Source organism: Sciurus carolinensis, chromosome 4 (assembly GCF_902686445.1).
Source record: "Sciurus carolinensis chromosome 4, mSciCar1.2, whole genome shotgun sequence".
Taxonomy (NCBI): domain Eukaryota; kingdom Metazoa; phylum Chordata; class Mammalia; order Rodentia; family Sciuridae; genus Sciurus; species Sciurus carolinensis.
This window is the reverse complement of record NC_062216.1, coordinates 98,268,770-98,289,316: the sequence shown is the minus strand read 5'-3', so window position 1 is coordinate 98,289,316 and position 20,547 is coordinate 98,268,770. Positions and strand designations below refer to the sequence as shown.

At 38.9% G+C, this 20,547-nt stretch overlaps 1 protein-coding gene across 1 annotated transcript in view; it reads left to right on the top strand.

Annotated features, from left to right (window-relative positions):
• The first annotated feature begins 13,573 nt into the window (after positions 1-13,573).
• The window catches only part of Pkp2 (plakophilin 2), an 83,333-nt gene continuing 76,359 nt past the window's right edge, over positions 13,574-20,547 (top strand). Inside the window, exon 1 of the mRNA XM_047549865.1 lies at positions 13,574-13,993. Within this exon, the coding sequence (XP_047405821.1) occupies positions 13,771-13,993 (223 nt within the window). The 5' untranslated portion in view covers positions 13,574-13,770. The remainder of the gene's footprint in view (positions 13,994-20,547) is intronic.

Genomic DNA, 20,547 nt, shown 5'->3' with positions numbered 1-20,547 from the left:
GCAGTTTCTTGGCATCAGCCTGCAGTATTCTCACTCCAGTCAAGTTTATAGTGCTCTCTCTTTTATGAGTCCCATTGCTTTAAATATACTGACAGTTTCCTTTTTGCATATCAAGTTTAGGCTTTTTTTCTCTCCACTGAAACCACCTGGTGCTAGAAACAACTCAAACAAAGGTGTTTATATTGGATAGCACTCAAAGGATCACATGGCAGGCTCAAATTTTGTTTCTTATTTTTTTCATTCTTTCAACATTTCCAGTGATCAGGAACTGAAGAATACATTCCCTAGCAGATGGGAGGGAAGAAACGGAAGGAAAAAAACAAACAAAAAAAAAAAAAAAAACCTTTACTTATGTCACTTAGTTTTCAAAGACAAAGTCTCAACTGGAAAGGAAAATGCCCTAAAGTCACCACTTGATGTCACTGCTGTAGCTCCTCTTCTGATCTGGAGGAGAAAAGAAGCTGGTTCCTTCCTAAGTCAGTCATGGGAAAAGAAAAAAGAGACAAAGTCACATTTTTTTTTTTTTTTTCATGAACATCTTTCAAAAGGTAATAATGTTTCTGTTCTGTTGGGTTATTTCACCTTGTTTCCTTTTCTCCTTCTACAGACAGAAGGCACTGCAGGAGGGAGCAGACGCTGTGGGACAAAGGCAAATATTGCATGCCCATTTCTGTTGTTGTCAAATGGAGATATGTGTTACATTTATGTGGGGATCTTTCTAAAACCACTGATCACTGGACTACACCTTAGAACTTCACAATCAGGATACCTCATGTGGGGTTCTGGGCAATTACATTTTTATAAGGTTCTCAAAGTGATTCCAAATCTTACTAAGGTTTAGAAATCTGTTCTGCTCTACCCTGCAACTCTCATAATTTATAATATCAGGGAACACAAACTAACCTGATATTCTATAAAATTCAACTATTTACACTTTCATGTTCCCGCATGTCACTGACAAATGAATTTTTGGATGTGTTCTATCCTCGCTCGACATTCTTTCATCTTCTTTCCTTCATGTCACCTCTTCACTTTTTGTTAAATATTTTCCAGTATATAGGATACTTCAATAACAGTAATTATATATTTTGCATTTATTATTTATACATGTCTTTTCCAGCTGAAGGAAAACTGAGCCTGTCCTAGTCTTCTTTCCTATTTGTTCCTCCCTTCTCTGACAGGCATTGTGTTAGTTCCAGCATTATTCCTAACAATAAAAACAAACTCCCATTTCTGGTGAATTATATCTTATTAAGTCTCATCATTTCTGGTTACCAGGGAAGAGAGAACACTGGCAAACCACAGAACTGTGAGCAAACCTTTCTTCCATAATCCAATAAATTTAGGGCATTTCCTAAAAGTTCTTTGAATGAGGGACAGAACAACCTTGCACAAAGAACCCAGTTGGTGACCCCCACCTTTGGTTGATGAACTGAAAGTATTGACATATTTTGGGTTGATAAATCTTGTGTTCTTTCAACAATACTCAGTATGTTTCCTCTCTTCTGTAGGAAAACGTCAACCATCTCAAGTTTCTTGCTTGCTTTTAGACTTCAAAGATTTGTGACTAAAAACAGACTCACCCAACCAATCATTTATCTAAGAAAGACTGATTTTATGTTAGCGTACTGCCTAATTCTGACTGACACAACAACTGGGAAGAATATCAAAGCAAAAAATTGCATTGCTAAGTCTGATAATAGCCAAAATAATGATTATATTAGCACCAGATACTCGAAACACTGCCAACAGAAAGAAAACAGATATTGTTCATTCTGCTTACTTGACTAAAATTGAAAAAGAAATTCTGAAACCCTGCTGAGTGTCAGGGCCTGTATCTGGTGATCATCCAGCAGTGATTTTTTTTTAAGTCATATAACATAAAATTAACAACTTTAAGTGAACAAGTCAAAGCATTAATTATACTCACAATATTGTACTAGCTACAAAATATTTTCATTAACCCAAAAGGAAAACCTATGCTCATTGAGTAGTTGTTTCCCCCTGGTCCCTTACAAATACCAACCTACTTTCTGTCTCTGTAGATTTACATATTCTGGATATTTCATATAAATAAAATCATACAATATGTGACCTTCTATGGCTTATTTCACTTAGCATATTTTCAAGGTAAATTCTTTCCATGTTATAGCATATATCAGAATCATTCCTTTTATGACTAAATAATATTCTAATATATATATATATATAATTTAAAAATCACAATTTGTTTATCCACTCATCTACTGATGGACATCTGAATTATTTCCACGTTTTGGCTATCATGAACAGTACTGCTAATGAGCGTGTGTGTACATGTATTTGTTTAAATACCAGTTTGCAATTCCTTTCAGAATATATCTGCTGTGGTCTGAGTGTTTGTGTCTCCCCAAAGTTTATATGATGAAATCTAATCCCAGGTCAATAGTATAAGAGGCAGTTGGAAAAGGAAGTAGTAGTTTTACAGTCTCTTCAGGTAATTGTGAGTGCTTTCTTTGATGTCATATGAAAACTCAACAGATGGCAGAATCTTAAAGGTTCATTGTGATGCGGAATCTAAAATTAATTTTTCCTATACAGTTACATTAAAATCCATTTATCTATTTTGCACTTTGAATAGATCTTTCAACCCTCTATAACTTTATAAATATTGGTTCCCTCAAAATTAACCAAACTTTATTATTAAATTCTAGTATTATGTATAATTATAAGGCACCAATAAAAAAAGAAAAAGTTATTGACTAAGATATATATGTCTTCTCCACATGTTGATGTATCCTATTATACAATAACCAAAAGAGCATATTAACATCACCATCAACCTCATTAGAAAAATATGACAAGCTTTCAAGATCACAATAGGGACACATACATGCCTTCCAAATTCTAAGTTTTTACTTAAAAGCTTGAATCTTGACATTTGCAACAAATACTTGCAGTTGGTGTACTTGAATCAATATGTTTAGTTCATTTATTTTCAATACATGAATTACCCAAGTCTGAATAATCATATTTTGTCAGTGATTCTTACAAGTAAAAATTGACATCAACTTGCAATTCAACAACTTACAAAAATGCTTTTCCTGAACACAATCTGCAATAGCAGTTCTTTTATGCATGTACAAATTCATCATGCAGAATTTTAAAAAGGCACATACTTGAGAACCAGGATTTAATAAAATTAGTAATCTGTACTGCTCCATCATAGAGGTTTACTTTTCCTGTTTTTGTTTGTTTGCTTTGTTTTTATTTTTGTTTTGTTACTTGGAATTGAACTCAGAGTTTGCTGAGGTTGGCCTTGAACTTGCAATCCTCCTACCTTAGCCTGCAGAGCAGCTGGACTTACAGGTGTGCACCACTGTACCAGGCTCCATCGAGAACATTTCTAAGAGAAACTAATATTTTCTTTTTTATTGCAAGTATGTGACAATGTTCAATACAATATCCAGGATCACTGGCTTTCCAGCAATTTTACCCACCATTGCTGTGCCCCATCAGTGCAAATGTCAACCTAGTAAACAGAGCATGTGAAGACTCAGTATTATCATGAAAATGGTTTTACTTTGCAGAACTCCCTTAAAGGGTCTCAGGAACCCCTATGAGTCTGTGGACCATACTTTAAAAACCAGTAATTTAGATTTACAGCTGGCCAAAGAAAAGTGTTAGAAGAATGGCCTTTTAAGGATGAGAATAGATATTTCAAAATCCCAAGTAAATCAGATGAAAAATGTCCTCCTTCAGTTAATTTATACATATTAAATATTAAATAGATCCATAGTTCTTTGAGTATTGTAAGAGTTGCTTGTGGTTAAAAGGCAAAGCCAAAGGACACAGAAAAAAGAAAAGAAGCATTCTTAACCTCCTAAAAACCAAACTTTTCAGGGGTATTTCAAATGGTGCTGGCACCTCCCAATCCACAGCACAAATGCTTCTGCTACCTTCCTTCCTCTGTGACTGACTGGGAAAAAACATGCTCTGGAAGGATGAATTCTGTGATTCCATAATTCCTGCAGTGCAGCAGTGGCCTCTTAATTTATCAGTCTGCTTCCATTCTCTTTTCCCTTCTAGACTATTCATGGATTTAAAAAAGAAAAAAAAAAATCATTATCTCAGAATCTTACCTCGGAGGACTGTCACAACAATGTCAACCCTCTCCACTGGTTTCTGCAGTTTTCTGATAGGGTTGCCAAAGACATTTTCCACTTTAAAAAAAAATTCACACATTCCTAAAGTTTGAGAAATGCTGTTTTATAAAATTCAAAATCTTAACATTCAAGGCCTCTGGAGCTTGGACATGTACAAAATTCCTTACTCATGATCCACTAGTTCTTATCCCCTGGGCTTCCCCAAACTGGCCATTCATCAGCATCACCTTGACAGTTTTCAGGCTACAGATTCCAGACCCAGGTTTCAGAGACTCTTGTTAAATTGATCTGCAATGGACTGCAGGAATCTGTCATTTTTCAGTTTTCTCTTCTTTTTTGTACCAGGATTGAACCCAGAGATGCATAACCACTAAGCCATATCCCCAGTCCTTTTTTAAAATTTTTTATTTTGGTACAGAGGATCTCACTGAGTTGCTTAGGGCCTTGCTGAGTTGCTTAGGCCTTGGTAATTTGCTGAGGCTGGATTTGAATTTGCAATCCTCCTGCCTTCAGCCTCCTGAGTCGATAGAGGTGTGCACACCATGCCAGGCTCAGTTTCTTCTTTGATTCTAACATTCAGACAATCTGAATCACTCTAGTTAGACTGGTTCCTCATTGGCCTTGTAACTGTGATACTCCTCCAGCTCCACACTGTAGCAGTCCACTCTCATGCTGCCAACCCATTTCCCACCAAATCAAATGCTACCCGACCTCAAGACCCAGCTCATTTAACACCCAGCCAGTCTACAAGAGAGCCCTGCTAACCCCAACCTGGAAGCTGCTTCTTAGTCTTGGGGCTTCAGAAATACTGTTCATCTTTCCAATTTGGCACATCATCCTGAATACCTCCTTTATTGTTGCTTTGAATAGTTTTGACATGCCATTGTTATTTAACTTTTGACATAGTTGTTTGATAAGGAGATATGTTTTATCTCCCCATCTACAAAGAAAGTTCCCCCAGGGCAAGAAGAATAGGCCTTATGCTTGTCCAGTGCCAAGTTCCTAGCTACTATCTTATAAATTGCTGCCTTTAAGATGATGTTATTTTGAGAGCACATTTATAAAAATTCTCAACTATGGAAGATAATATTTCACATTCATATAGCACTTTATGATTTATAAAGAACTTTCATGTCTGTTTTTGTCACATTAACCCTATTAAATGTATACTGTTTATCACTTCAAACCAAGAAATTAAAGCTTAGAGAAGTACATGAAACTAAAGGTTAATGAGTAGTAAGTGGTGGCAGGGAAGGAAAATAATTCAAGTTTATCTAACTCCACAGGCTATGCTTTCAACCATTATGCTAGATATTTCTTTTACATTATGCATTTATTCATTTTTAATCCCTCAGTTTTTACTTTCAGTACCTTTTTTATATAACCAACTATAAAGCAGACATTTTTATTCAGGACATAGGCTGAATTCTTTGAAAATGTTACCACATTTGATTCTCAGGAAGCAAAAACACAGTATTTAATCTTCAGAGTGTAGGGGTTAGGACAAAGATGGCTCATAGGGGCAAATAAAGCCATTCTTTCCCAGGAGGGCAAGCATGAATTGGACCTTAAAATTTGGGTAGAAATAAACTAGATAACCACTGAAAGTAAGAGAAAATGTGCACCAACAATTTAGAGTCTGGTAAGAATTTTGGCCTGGCTGCTTTGCAATGTTTATGGAGAAGTTTGTGAGATAAAGTTAGCTTGGTCAGGTGAGGCCAATGAAGAAGATTTTGAAATGCTTGAATAATTGACATTGTCTTGATCCAATAAGCAACAGAGACTTAATGGGACCATTTCCTCATTTAAGTACTTTCCTGATACCATTATTGAAATTTGGTTTATTAAGTTAATAAGTGCCTTGTTATTCATGGCCCAAAAGTTAGGTGTGTTTTATTTTTTATGCTGAAATAATCAAAGTCGAAATATTAATGGAGATGCAACTGTGAAGTAGAATGGCCTGCCCAGCATGCCCAAGGCCCTGCGGTCAATCCCAGCAACACACACACACACACACATCAAAATACCTAGCAAGGCATCTGAAGTATTTTCACAGAAGCTCTTGCCACAGCCACAACCTCAGAAGGGCTTTCTTTCTTACATCCTCCTCTGTATCACAAGGCCACCCTAGAATCCTGTTAGACTTTGGTTCTACGGCCAGTGTTTCTTCAAAAAGTTTCCTGTGCTCTAAGATAAAACACTTTTAGCTTAGAAAGAGCCGAAATTGAAAATAGATTCTAAATGTGAACTAGTTTAGTTCAATCCAGTGATGATGTTGAGGAATTTCGGTGGCTGCATGTAGGCGTGCCTGTGAGGATAAAACAAATGACCGCAGGGATTCTGGGGAACATGCTCTGTCTAGACCTGTCCCTGAAACCACAGAATCCCTGAGCTTCCCAAAAGGCCTTTGCCCTTCAGAGGACTGCCAGAGAAGGCCTAACTAAAAGGGGATGCTTCTGGGACCTTTGCCAGAACTCAGCAATAAAACTCGGGTTTCAGGTTCCGAGATCAAAAGAAATTGTGAAAATGGGCGATGGCTTAACCTGACCTTCACTTAACACATTGTGACAGCATTAAGTTAAAAGATAATAATAATGAAAATTTTAAATGTCTCAGAATTTGATCTCTCATTAGAAACCATCTTTCAGAAAATTACAGAAATATTTGTCCCCACATTTAAACTCTATTTTTAAAGAGAACTAAAATTACAATATATTTCTGATGCTTATTCATTTAATAAAACTCACAAACTTACTATACATGTGGATTTTGAGCACTGCATATGAATTGGTGAACAGTTTCTACTTGCATGAATCTTACATCCTAGTAGGAGAGATAACATACATAAACATGTATGCCTCTATAAACAAGAAAGGTACAGGTGGCAGGAAGTACTTTGCAAGGAATCACAAGGTGGCTGCATCAGACTGGTTGACAAAGGAATTTCTTTTTTTGGAAGAAATATTGAAATAAATCTGAATGACAGGAAGAAGTCAGTTCCACAGAGAGGCGGGGAAAGTATAGTCCAGGAAAAGGGAAGAATTAATGCACAGTGATGTATATTTCATCAAGAAATTGTAAGGGGTACCCCTACCCCCACCTCACCTTGGACAATTTTTAAATTAGGGTCCAACTGCAGAACTGATAAAAGAGGACAAAATGGCATGACAATGTAAAATAATGGACTTGAACTAATGAACTGCTGTTACTCTGTTTGTGATGACTGTACTCAAGTAAATAGTACAGGTTCCTTCTTACTATTGTAAATGTGCCATGTATTTTTTTCTTATTATAAGTAAGAATTCCACAATAAATCATATTATTAATTCCCTTTGAGGTGCATTTGGGTGTTTTATTAATGCTTTAAATTATTAATGAGTTACTCTGAATAGTATCCAAGATGATGCCTAGTCAAGCAACAGTGACATCACAGAGTTGGGGAACAAAGTGGAACTTCACCCACTTTTGAAATAGACTAGTAGTAACTGCTCTCCACCCAGCAAAGTAGGTCTTCATTTCTAAAGATACATAGGATTCCTCTGGACAGAGCTGAAGCTCCACTGATTCAAAAGGCAGAGAGCTACATTCATGATCAGGAATGTATCTATTCATAAGTAAATCAAAATTGACTTCCTTTGGCTTAGTTGCTCCAGCCACCAAAAGGTAATAATAATCCTGTCAACCTCTAAAGTACCAATTATAAATAATAATTATAGCTACCATTTATTGAACACCAAGGGTGTCAGATTGTCCTCCCATCCCTGTATACCCCTTGTGATACATCTATGTGACTTCTCCCTCGAGGCAAAGTCTCTCTCTCTACCATCACCTCCCTAATGGTAATCACTGTATAATTTTTTTTAAGCAGTGCTTGGTATTGAACTCAGGGCTTCACACATACCAGGCGAATGCCCTACCATAGAGCCACATCCTCAGCCTTCTGGGTGGAACTTCTAAAATTCAAGCCATATGAACTAATAATAACTGTTAATTGTGGGGAGGGGGAGTGTGTTTTACTGGGGATTAAACCCAGGCATATTTTACCACTTAGCTACATCCCATTCCTTTTAAATATTTTTATTTTGAGGCAAGATCTCACTAAGTTATCCAGGTTGACCTTAAACTTCTGATGCCCCTGCCTCCTGAGTAGCAGGGATTACAAGCATGCACCACTGCAACCAGCATTAGTATTGTTTTTCTACATAAATTTTAAGACTTACGTTTGTGATGTTTCAAGTAAATAATAGTGTATATAGAAAAAAAGGAGACAAATTTAAAATGCAAGAAGTTTACTTATGAATGAATATATACCTATGACAATCAATATTTTATATTCAATTTCCAAATGATTCAAAAAAATATATAGTGGGATTTCTTTGTCTGTTTGTTTGTTTGTATATTTTACTACTGGGGATTGAACCCAGGGTAGCTTTACCTCTGAGTTACATCGCAAGACTTATTTTTTAAGTCTTGCTAGGTTGCTGAGACTGGCCTCAAATATTTGATCCTACTGCCTCAGTCTCCCACGTTGTTCAAATGATAGGAGTGCACCACCACACCTGGCTAGTGCAACATTTTTTAAAGAATGAATGACACTGGAGTTCTGTTTTCTCAAAAATTTGTTTTAAAAATTCCTACTAAGGGGCTAGGGTTGTGGCTCAGTGGCAGAGTGCTTGCCTAGCACATGTGAGATACTGGGTTTGATCCTCAGCATCAAATAAATAAATAAATATTATTTTTAAAAAATTCCTACTGAGTTTCTCTGATACCGTCATAAGCTCAGAAATCACTAAACATTGTGTTTCCCTAGGCACTAGAGTTACTTTGGCATTTTGTTTCAGACCTTGGCAACCTCCTTCAGGACCATTCCTTTTGATTGTCTACTCAGGCAAACTAATGACCCAAATACCAATCAGTGAGAGATTACACTTAATTTACTATTTTTTGAGCACCTGTGAGTTGTCTCAGCTCTAGGCTTCATGGCAGAGACCAATGTGGACCATGATCTCTAATGAAGCCAAGAATGTATGCCAGGACTCAACCATGCTGTCCGCTCCCTTCAGCTTCACTGGTCATCAGGTGAAAGATCTGGCAACCATCGATGCAGCAGCTGTGGTCATCCATCCAGAAGATAATTGTTGAAGCTGATGTACCTTGCTTATACATGCCCGTGAGTCAAGATTAAAGGAACTGTTTGAGGCCACCGTGACCATGAGCCAATTGCTCATTGCCAGCTTCTTGCCAGGTTGCCCACTTGGTTTCTACCTCCCACATCATGTTTGAGATCTGCTAAGAAGTAGGAAGTTTCTAGTAGTACAGTTTTGTCAAAATGTATCCAAATACTATTATAATGCTCTAATGAAGAGGAGGTTTCAGACCTACACACTAGCAATATATTCAAAATCACAAACAAACATCTTAATTGGAAATGAACACCTTAGCCCTCACTGCCATCAGAGAGTGGTTTTCAGCACCTACATGTTCATCAATTCCTTTTCTAGACCTACTCCACTTTCATTATGTGGCTAATGATAAAATTGCTACCAATTGCCTTGGCAACATATCCATTTGCTAAAAGAGGAAATAAATTCTAAAGTTTAATTTAAAATTTTCCTGCCAGATCCCTTACACTAAGTTAGGAAATGATTTGTAAAAGCAATAGATATTAATACCCCAGAAAATAGTAGTAGGAAATATTTTGTGTAAGTTGCCATTTATGAAATATGTAAGAGTTTTTGTTTTTTAATATGAATCAAAGCATGTGGTGTCATTACTGTTCTTTAATATTCTCCATTAAAATATGATTTACTCTCACCATATGCTACTCAGTCTTCAAGTAACTTTCTGAATTTTTTGCATACAGGAATTTTCCATAAAGGAATTTACATATGGTTAAAGAAAATAAAGATTTCTCTGAGGAAGCCCTAACTGTAGTTCTGAAGACAATAAAAGGTTAGTGCTTTAAGGCTACAGTGTGTAAATCAGATAAAAATGCAAGACTGAAACTCCAGAATTTCTGAATCTTTGTTGTAGGTTCACAGCAAAAGGAATGGTGGCCTCCTAATGTGGTTATCTGTTATTTACATTTTACTTCAATACTTTTGTGATTCTGCTCCTCTTTTCAATCAGATTCTGTTAGTAAATGAAAGACAAAAGAAGTAAACAAATTTTCAAAACAACCTAAATTGAATGGCAGAACAGGCAACATTACAAAAGGACTCCTAGCATTTTGTTTCCATGTTTCAATTTGTTGGCCAGAAGCTACTTGTAATAGTTACACAGAATTTGCTTACAATTTAGGAAATCAAGCCGGCAGTTTTCCCAAAAACCAAGAACAGGACCGGGCCTGCATTCTGCTGGAAGAGAAGCACATCTAGAATATGTTTGGGGGCACAATGCCAAAGTCCAAATACTTCTTCATCCTGTAATTAAACTATTGCTATTGCAATAGAATTCTCACCTCCAAAAGAATCCTTTCCAGAAGGGTATCTGTTTCTTATTTTCAAAGCAAATATTCAACAGAACCATTGAGTTCTGTGAGTATTCAAAAATTAAAAACTTTACCTTACTTTAGTTTGTTTTCTACTTACAAGGAATATTACACAGCAATATTCTAGGCTACCTAGAATATATAATAATATCCATGTCACTTTTTAAAGGATTCCAAGTTACCTAAAGAGTTTGAAAGTCTAAATGCTTATTACTAACAGTCATTGAGCACTCGTTATATGCCATGTAAGGTATCAAATACCTTAGTGCGTGTTTCATTCATTTATTCAATATGCCTATTGATTACTTAACCTAAGCTCTGGATAGTTGCAGTGAACAAGATGAAATCCCTGCTTTCAGGGTGCTTGTATTCCAGCGGCAAAACAATTTACAAGTAAGTAAACCATGAACCATGTGTGGTGAATATGCAGAAAAATGGCCATGTAGAAAAATGAAGTAGAGAAGTGAGATAGTGAGTGACTGGGTATGTGCATGTGAAAAAGTGTCATTTAGGTTATATGTTGACATATTATTAGAGACCTGAAGGAAGTGAGGGAGTCCAGAAGTGGATCTCTGAGTGAGGCTGAACATTCCTCATACATTACTTATTGTTTAATCCTCACAACAGCACTATACGTAGATACTTTTATTGTTCCCATTTTACTGATAAGAAAACTAAAGTAAAAATATAAAGAAACTTGCCTAGAGTCATGCTATTACAAAAGACAGGTTACATTTGACCTAGATTTTTTTACTCATGAGTTTTGGTTTGTTCTATTTTTGCAGTACTGATTGAACCCAGAGCCTCACACATGCAACTTCTTTACCACTGAGTTACATCGCTGGCTCTTTTTATTTTATTTTGAGACAGGGACTCACTAAGTTGCCAAGGGCATCTGCAAACTTGCAATCCTCTGGCCTTAGCCTCAAAAGCTGTTTTTTCATTTGTTGGTTGGTTGGTGGTGTTTTTTAGTTTGGTTTTGGTTTTTGTTTTTTTGTAGTTGTTTTTTCAGAACTGGGGCTTAAACCTAGGACCTTGTGTGTGCTAGGTAACACTCTACCACTGAGCTAAATCACCACTTCACAAGCTGTTTTTATCATCTTCCTTCTATCAAATCACACAACTATCTACTAAAAAGATTCATATGTGCTGTTACTAGGATCTCCCTAACAGTATAATCAATGGCATCATACTTTTAAAAATTGAAAGGGAAAAAGTGAAATGAGGCTCACTAAAATAAGAAAAATTCCTCTTCATTCCTTTGGTGAGGGATCTAGATGGAGGCAGAGCTGAACTTCATAAGCCACAAAACCACAAGGGATGCCTCAACTGACCCTGTAGGGGCAGGTACTGAAACCATCTTTCAAGATGTGGAACTGCCAGAAGAGGCTTTAAGAAGGAATAGAGGGAGAGGACAAAGGAAGGACCAAATATGGAGCTTTGTGTTTGCAGTCTCTATAATCACTCGACCTTCAGTTCATCCCTATGTTTTCAATTAAATCTCAGCATCAGAGTTGGATGTTTACATCTAGTTGCATAATTGAGCTTTACACAAGGTGTAATTTACCTAAAGACTGGTCCTGCTGGGATGGGAGAAACTGCTTCCAAGATCATCATCCACAAGGATCCCACTTCAGCATTATATTCCACACAACTGTTGGCCACGTGGCCTGTTAAGAAGGGGTGGCAAAACTATGGCCACTCAGTTGTCCAAGCTTTCAATCCCTTCATTTCCTCTGCTCCTGCCCACTGCCACCCGCCCCCCACCCCATGCTCATGTAAAATGCAAAGCCATAAACTTCTGCAAGTGTAGAAAGGTATGGGTAGAAAAATGGGGGGAGAGCTGTGTTCTCTAGCCACCCCAAGCCTGAATTAAGTGGGGTCTTACAGCAATTGAATGATTTGAGGGAAAGTGAACATGCAAACCAAAGCAATCAAAGTGAAGATTATCTTACTTAATAATGTTGTTTTTCTTTCTGTCTGCCTCTCATGTCCACAGAGAAAAATCAGGACGAGTGGCTTAGGTTATAAATTTTAAGGTCAAAGACCCTTCCTGTTGAGCTTAGCTCTCAAGTTCTTAGGAGTCAACTGTGTGTGAAACGTAATTAATAGCAAGATAAATACAACTTGTAGAAGATGCAATTGAAAGTCAGAGGCCCCTTCCATCAACCCCCCAACAAAAAACCTGTCATAAAGAGAGCTTAATCAACATTAACTGGGCTATTAAAAAGCTACTACCTATTCAAAATCAGCTCTTCCCTAATGCCTCTTATTGGAGTTTCTTTCTGTGGGTGGGTTCATAAGAGAGAAGTGGGTGAACAAGAGTGTACTGGGTACAATTTGTGTATCTTCAAGGGGAAACAGAAGCTCTCAATGAGGAAGAACATATGTTTCTGGAACTGCATCTGTGCAAAAAGTACATAGTCCTGAAGTTGTACTAAAGAAAAACTCTTTAAAAAGTCTTTTATTTCCCACATGTCATCTTCTTGGCACATTTTCTTTATATAGCCCTTTCCACTTCACCTATTACCTCCTTCTCACCCTCAGGTAAAACACGAAATATTTCCAACAGTCCGTCAGAGCCGGACTAACAAGATCTACTGCTCGCTCGGTAATCCCAGAGGCAAACCTCGGCTCAAGAACAGAAGTGATTCTCCAGGGCGCACCTGTCTGGTGGGCGGCCCCTCCCGCAATCAAACGGAAATCAAATCCTTTCCGAGGGCTGGGCGGAGTCCGAGCGAGGCCATGAGAGCCGGTGCGGCGCGGACAGGCAGCATCGAGGTGACTCCGACAATGTGCGCGACCCCGGACGGACCGCGCGCAACTCCTCTTCTCCCCGCCTGCGGATCCCGCGCGCCAGGTGTCCGCGCGCGCGCCCCGGCCCAGCCCCGCCCCCGCTCCCGGGCCTGAGTGCGCGTGCCCGCCCAAAGCCGCGCCCCCTTCCCCCAGGCGGGCCGGGTGCGCGGCCCCCGAGGCCGCGCTCCCCACCGCGGGGCCTCTCACCGGCGCGGGGGGGCGGTCCCGGGGGCGGAGCACGGCCGTGAGGCGGGGCTTGCGCCCGCGCCCCCAGCTCCGCTGCGGCTTCTACCGCAGGTCCCGCGGCAGGCTAGCGGCTGGGTCGCCTCCTCCAGCGCCATGGCAGCCCCCGGCTCCCCGGCCGAGTGCGGCTACATCCGGACCGTCCTGGGCCAGCAGATCCTGGGACAACTGGACAGCTCCAGCCTGGCCCTGCCCTCCGAGGCCAAGCTGAAGCTGGCGGGCAGCAGCGGCCGCAGTGGCCAGGCGGCCAAGAGCCTGCGGATCCAGGAGCAGGTGCAGCAGACCCTGGCCCGGAAGGGCCGGAGCTTCGCGGTCAACGGTGAGTAGAGCCCCGCCGCCCGCCCCGCGCCGACCTGTACCTCAGACCCTCTCATACATCTCCCTCGCCCTGGCGCGCGACTCGCTGCTTTCTGGGGGTGCGAAACCCTGTGGTGTTCTGCCTACCTGTTGCTCGTCGTCCCTTTGTATGACCCGCTGCATCTCCACTCTGACCAGCTTACTTGGGGAAAATGCTGTGTTCTCCATTATCTCTTGCTCAGTTTTGTCATAAATGTACCAGTGCATATTAAAACGCTTATATTGATGTTAAAGAATTCAGTCTATTATTTCACCCCTGTTTTGCCTATTCCTCCCGGTCTTCACTCCCTCTGGTAGAGGGCACTTAATCTGGAAACTCAGGGAATCCATATACACTTGGAAATTCTATGCAGAATTTTGGTGTGCCTAAATATTTTTCTGGGAGAAAGCGTCCATTGCTTTTATTAGGTATTTTAGAGTCCCAGAACTCCGTAAGTAATTTGAAAATACCTGAAAGCACTGCCGCTCTTACAACCTGGAAATTGGGAAAGTGCTGCCTCGCCCAGGTACTTCGGGGCGCTCCACCCAAGGTACACTGCGAGTGGTTGATCTAGGAAGTGAACAAATTGGGTAGGAGGCTTTGGGCTAGGGAACAACCACACCACCCCGCGGTGGAGGAGGAGGAAGGGGACTTTGGCCCATCTGGCAACAACCCCGCCCGCCTAGCTACTGCCGACTCCCGATCGCGGGCAGTGTGTCCCCACCCACCTCCACCACCACCAAAGTACAAGTGGGTACAAGGCTGGTTTCTCCAAAAAATTAAACCTTGAGGTGAAAGGGGTTTAAACACACACACACACACACACACACACACACACACACAATCAGTAGACAGGACAGTTGGGAAGATGGCAAACCAGTTGTAAAAATTAGAGAACATAGTGTATATTTTTCTCACTTGATCAAGTAGGGTGATCAGAATGACACATAACACTTGCTTTAGTTGTTTAAGTGTATGATGATGATGATAATGATGATCTATAGGCTTATTGCAGAGATTGAACATGAAGAGTTGGGATATCAATTTGTTCCTGCAATGTTCAGCTGTTTCAGTGCCAAGTAACTTGGGCAATGGCAAATATAGAGCCCATTAGGGGGTTAAAAGAAAAATCTAAAAAACCATACCATAGATTTAAAACAGCAGTCTGGAGGCTGTACTGTTTTCAATTTACGGGTGAAAGAATCTTAAAGGGGCAGGCAGTTTATATTTACATACTTTTTCAAAGTAAGATGTTTAATGACTGTAAGCTAATGTAACTTAGTGTCTACTGTGTCCCAAGAATGGAACTATGTGGTTTGCATCCATTATAACATTTTTTAAAATTGTGAGCTAGGTATTTTAATTCCCATTTTACAGATAAGGAAATTGTAAGCAGTTAAATAGTGCTCATATTACCATAGATAATAAGTGGTTGAACTGGTATTTAAACTCCTGAACCCGAATTTCTAAACTACTCATCAGTTATGTCATGAAGTTTTCTTATTATTAATGCAAAGTGGGATTTATTAGACCCTAAAGCTTTCTGTAGTCCCTTCCCATTTTCCTCTAAATAAAATCAAGGAAGTTCTGAGAGGGTGAGAAAGTGTAGACAATGCAGAATAGCCACATTAATTGGGGGGGAAAGGCCCTAAATTTTGATTGAGGAGTCTAACGAAAAACTCCAGAATGACTGAGGCAAGTCTGACCAGCAGAATCATTGCATGCACTCTGCAGTCTGAACACTCACAGGTCCAGTGCTAAACTACAACTAAATCAGCTTCCTCTATTTGGGGGACACACAGGATGCATATTAGATATTCTTTCTTATCTTATGAGAGTGAAAGGTCAGGAAAAGCAGGCAGGCATCAACTATTAAATAGATGGAGTCTTGAACTGAAGGAAAGGGAGCTTTCGGGCGCATCTACTGTTTGACGTGGTTCTAGAATTTCATGTGTTTGCATTTCATTATATCTTTAAAACAGATGAGATAAATATGAAGATCCTTTCACATGTGAAGTATATGTCTGTTTGTCAACATTCGTTGGAAGTTTAGTCCCAACCTCACAAATGACCTGTGCTCTCTACCACATGGTATATGAGCTGTTGGTGAACTCAGCAACCATCAAATGAGTGTGTTCTTTATATAGGGCACCCTGCAGGTTCCGAATTAAATGTACATGTTCTATCTTCTTTAAAGAATGAAGTTAAAACTTAAAATAGAGAGCCTCTCACTAGAAAAATGTCTTAACAAATGAAAAGTAGGAAACTAAAAGAACGGCTAAGACTTTATAGAGTCTAAAAGAAGACTCCCAGCTGAAGGGACTATTGAAAAGCTTCTTGGAGGAATTAGGATTTTAAACCTCAAAACTGTAGGATTGGACACAGGGAAGTGTTTGGAGAAAGAACATTCTAGGAGGAAACAACATGAACATTTCATAGTTCACAGAGTTGAGCCGGTAGAACAAAGGGTGCTATCTTGGTGCTTTTGCTCAAATGCTTCGGGCAACTACTTGAGTGACTCTTCCAACTAAGGAACAAAGCGTTTGAAATATTTTGATTACAACAACAGCTTCCCAGCAAGCTGAAATACACTCAGCAGCCTCCACAGAAGTGCAACCCAGCCAAAGAGATAAGGCAGCAAACAGCACTACTTACTTTAAAGTCTCAGCTTTCTGAGACTCAAAAAGGAAATTAGCTTCAGAGGAATTTAACATTAACGTGCCATGGAACAATTACCAGGGGTGGTTTGTATGTTGTTTAATTAAAGTTCTTTGAAAAGGTCTGGGGACTCATGATGGCTGTGGGTACTGTTGTTATTATTTCTGTATTATGCTATCACTAAAGTTGAAACAGACAGGCAGTTGTTGAAATAGTGCTGATCTGGAAAGAATCCTGTATCAACACAAGAAATTCTGGGAAGAAACAACTCTGGTGTTAACTGCACTCCACAGTCCTGAAGAATTCTGAATTGTTGACATACCTGTGAGGTTGAGGCAGCAAATGATCTGGTGAAAACAAAGCTGAGATAAATGTAGGTGATTGGTTGATAAATACTTTGCAAGAGTTTTTCTTTAACCTTTCACTTCTTTCTAATGCCTCAGTATAGGTGGATGGTTTTCACTGTAAATTACTCAGTTATTTTTGATGTTTTAAACTGTGCTGAACATTTTAAAGTTGACCATATATAGAGAAGATTCCAGGTTGCATAGCCATGTTGTAAAATGAGTGTGTTTTGGAGTGAAGTTTGAAAATCCTTTTATAAAAAGTCACGTTAAAAATATTTAAAAATTGCAAGTAATAGCAAAGGGGAAAGTTAAAACTGTCCATATCCTGTTTATTACAACTACTTATTACATAGCTCTTTCCCCAACCTCAGGTGCCTAAGTAGTCATGTTTTAAATTATTATATGTAATACTTAGAGCATACAATGGAGAATATCCTAATGAAATTTACAACTTCTTTGGAACTCTACCACAAAAACTGGAAACATATTATTTACTTACCTGATTTCCTGGTGAAGCTGCTTTGAATATCTGTGATCAGAGTGAGTTCTAGAGAAAGGAATGAAAATTTACTCAGGGTAGCAGAAAAAAAAAGAAAAAACAGTTAATAGGTGCTGCTGGAAACAAACAAAAAAAGTTACCCGTTGTTCAAATTCTGTATGAATTCTTTGCCAAAAAGGAATTCCAGGAATGAAGCAATTCTGGGAGTGAGATGACTAATCATTCAGAACCTAGATGGGATCAGGAAAGGAAAACAAGAGATGGTGGGGTGGTAGGGCCCATGCCATACTGCTCTGAGAGTGCTGTGTCAGTAGCACCTCTGGATTTAATGTACCTCCACATCAGCCTAATATATCCCATGGGCATTGGTCCACGTCTAACAGATTGGGTGCAGTAAGTTAAAAGGGAAAAAAAGGTGGCTTTTGTTGTTTTATTTTTAAGAAATTCTCAATGTACATATGCCAGTGGAATAGAATGTGAATAAAATGGTGGTTACAAAAAAATAAACCTCATGGTCCTAGAAAGATGAGAACGTATCTCTTACTGGTGAAGTTTTATGATTGAATGAGGATATATATGGGAAGGATACTTCAGAATCAATGAAACTAATAAACCACAAAGACCCAGAGTAACAAAACTCGATTATAAAAATACATCATTTGGCGTACTATGGATAAGATAAGGGAAATTACTTTAAGAAGACTGTTCACTTAAGCCTTTAAAAGATGCCCTTAATGGTATCTATCCCTGTGCTAGTGATTCTACCATCATGGGAACTGAGGGCCGCTCACTTGAATTAGATATTCTAGGCATTTGTTGTGTACATTGGCTCTTTCTCCTGAGCTGTCATTTATGATATCAGTTTTAAAAATTTTTCTGGTGTATTAACATAAGGCTGGCTACACATAGTTACATTGATTTAACAGCAAAGCCAAATTTCTAATCTGAGCAATTAGCAATTAAAATTATTAAAAGTTTTGATTTGTTTTCTTAGAGAGCAAACATGTTATTGGCAACCTAGCTACGATAATTAGGAAATGCAATAACAAGCATGTTGCTAAAAGCTTTGGAGTTTATAAATGATACTTGACTAACATGGCCTATAAGATCATTTGGTTTCATCTCAGATGATATTCAAGAATTTTAAGTTAAGCTGAGTGTGGTGGTGTACATCTAGGTGGAAAACTGAAACAGGAGGATCACAAGGTCAAAGCCAGTCTGGAAAATTTAGTGAGACCCTGTCTCAAAATTAAAAATTAAAAGGTAGGGGAGAGCAGACTGGGAATGTAGCTCAGTGGTAGAGCACCCCTGGGTTCCATCCCCAGTACTGGGGGGAAAAAAAAGAATTATACAATTCTGAGATGAATGTTAGGTTCCAGCTATTTTGTACATGTATAGATATGTAAACTAACAGTTAAAGGTAGCAGTGCAAGTGGAAATAGACTATAAATTAGGAGAAAATTTCAATCTTTATGTAGAATGATCCATTTCACTCTCTTGATTAGTAGGTTAAGATTAATAAATAGACTATAAGGTCCTCTTAAGACTCAAAATGTTAGAAACCTATTGTGTATCTTTTATATAATGCCAGTAATGATGATTGAATTTTGAACATAAAAATAATATAATGCTCTTAAGCCACCTACCTACCAGCTTGGGAGCTCAATATGTAGACCTAGAAAAAAATGCATATTTGGAAAAAAGAACTTTAAGCATTTGAAAACACAACCCACCATTACCATTTAAGGAATACACATATTTATATTCTTGGAATAATAAGTTTAAGCCTACCAATATTAGTTGGTCTAAGTAATAATGAAGTTCTTTAATTCTATTATGTCCAGAATTTTCAAAAGAAAGCATCGCACACTAGAAGATTAATAGATTATTTCCCCTGAATCCTAAATCTCAATGATCATGGGATCACATCAAGTTATTGAATTTTTTTTTTTTTTTTTGGTACCAGGGATTAAACTCAGGGGCACTTGACCTCTGAGCCACATCCCCAGCCCTATTTTGTATTTTATTTAGAGACAGTCTCACCGAGTTTCTTAGTGCCTCGCTTTTGCTAAGGCTGACTTTGAACTCACAATCCTCTTGTCTCCGCCTCCTGAGCCTCTGGGATTACTGGCATGTGCCACCATGCCCAGCCATCATATACTTTTCTAATAACTCAGGAAGAAAGAACCTGCCAACATTTTGCAAGAAGCAAATTTTCTTTGTCTGCATATTCCCAGAAGGATGGAGGAGCAGTAGGAAATTCTTGAGCACTTTCTATTCATCCCCAAGACAAAAGCATATATGTGACTACCATCCTCGTTTTGGCTCCACTGTGGTGATCTTCAGAATAGATGTCAGCCCCAAGGAGCACATGCAAAATAAATGAATTTGTGAAACTAAGATATTTTGAGTATACAAGCAGTATGGCTTATCCACAATTAACTTGTCAAATGTCACTGCGCAACTGTTCTACAATGGTACTATAAAATAGGATTCTTTATGTCAAGGAGGTAAAAATCTTCTTGGGAGATAACCACCTCCTGCTTTAATCTGACCTCACTTGATTCTCCACATAGCTACTAGAGTGAACTTTCTAAAATCTCATTGCATCATTTCCTGATTTAAATTCCTTTGGTTCCTTGCTGTTATCTACAGGAGTAAAATCTATTTTCAACATGGCATTCCAAGCTCGTCATGATGTGATGCCTGCAACTTCTCAAACTTCATCCCTATCACCATAATTGCACTCCCCACTGAACACACACTTGCAGTTATCTTGGTCTTGCCTTGCCTTCCCCAACCCTGTTGTTTCCTCTCTGCCTGGTTAACTCTTACATGTCCTTCAAAACTCAGTTCAGTTGTGACTCATTATAGGTCGTCTTACTCCACCCTTCTCAAATTTGGATTTCAAATGCCAGTTAAAAATTTACAATTGTGGCAGCACAGCATTGGTGGGGCATGCCTATAATTCCAGCGGCTCAGGAAACTGAGACAAGAGGAATCCATAGTTCAAAGCCAACCTTAGCAAAAGT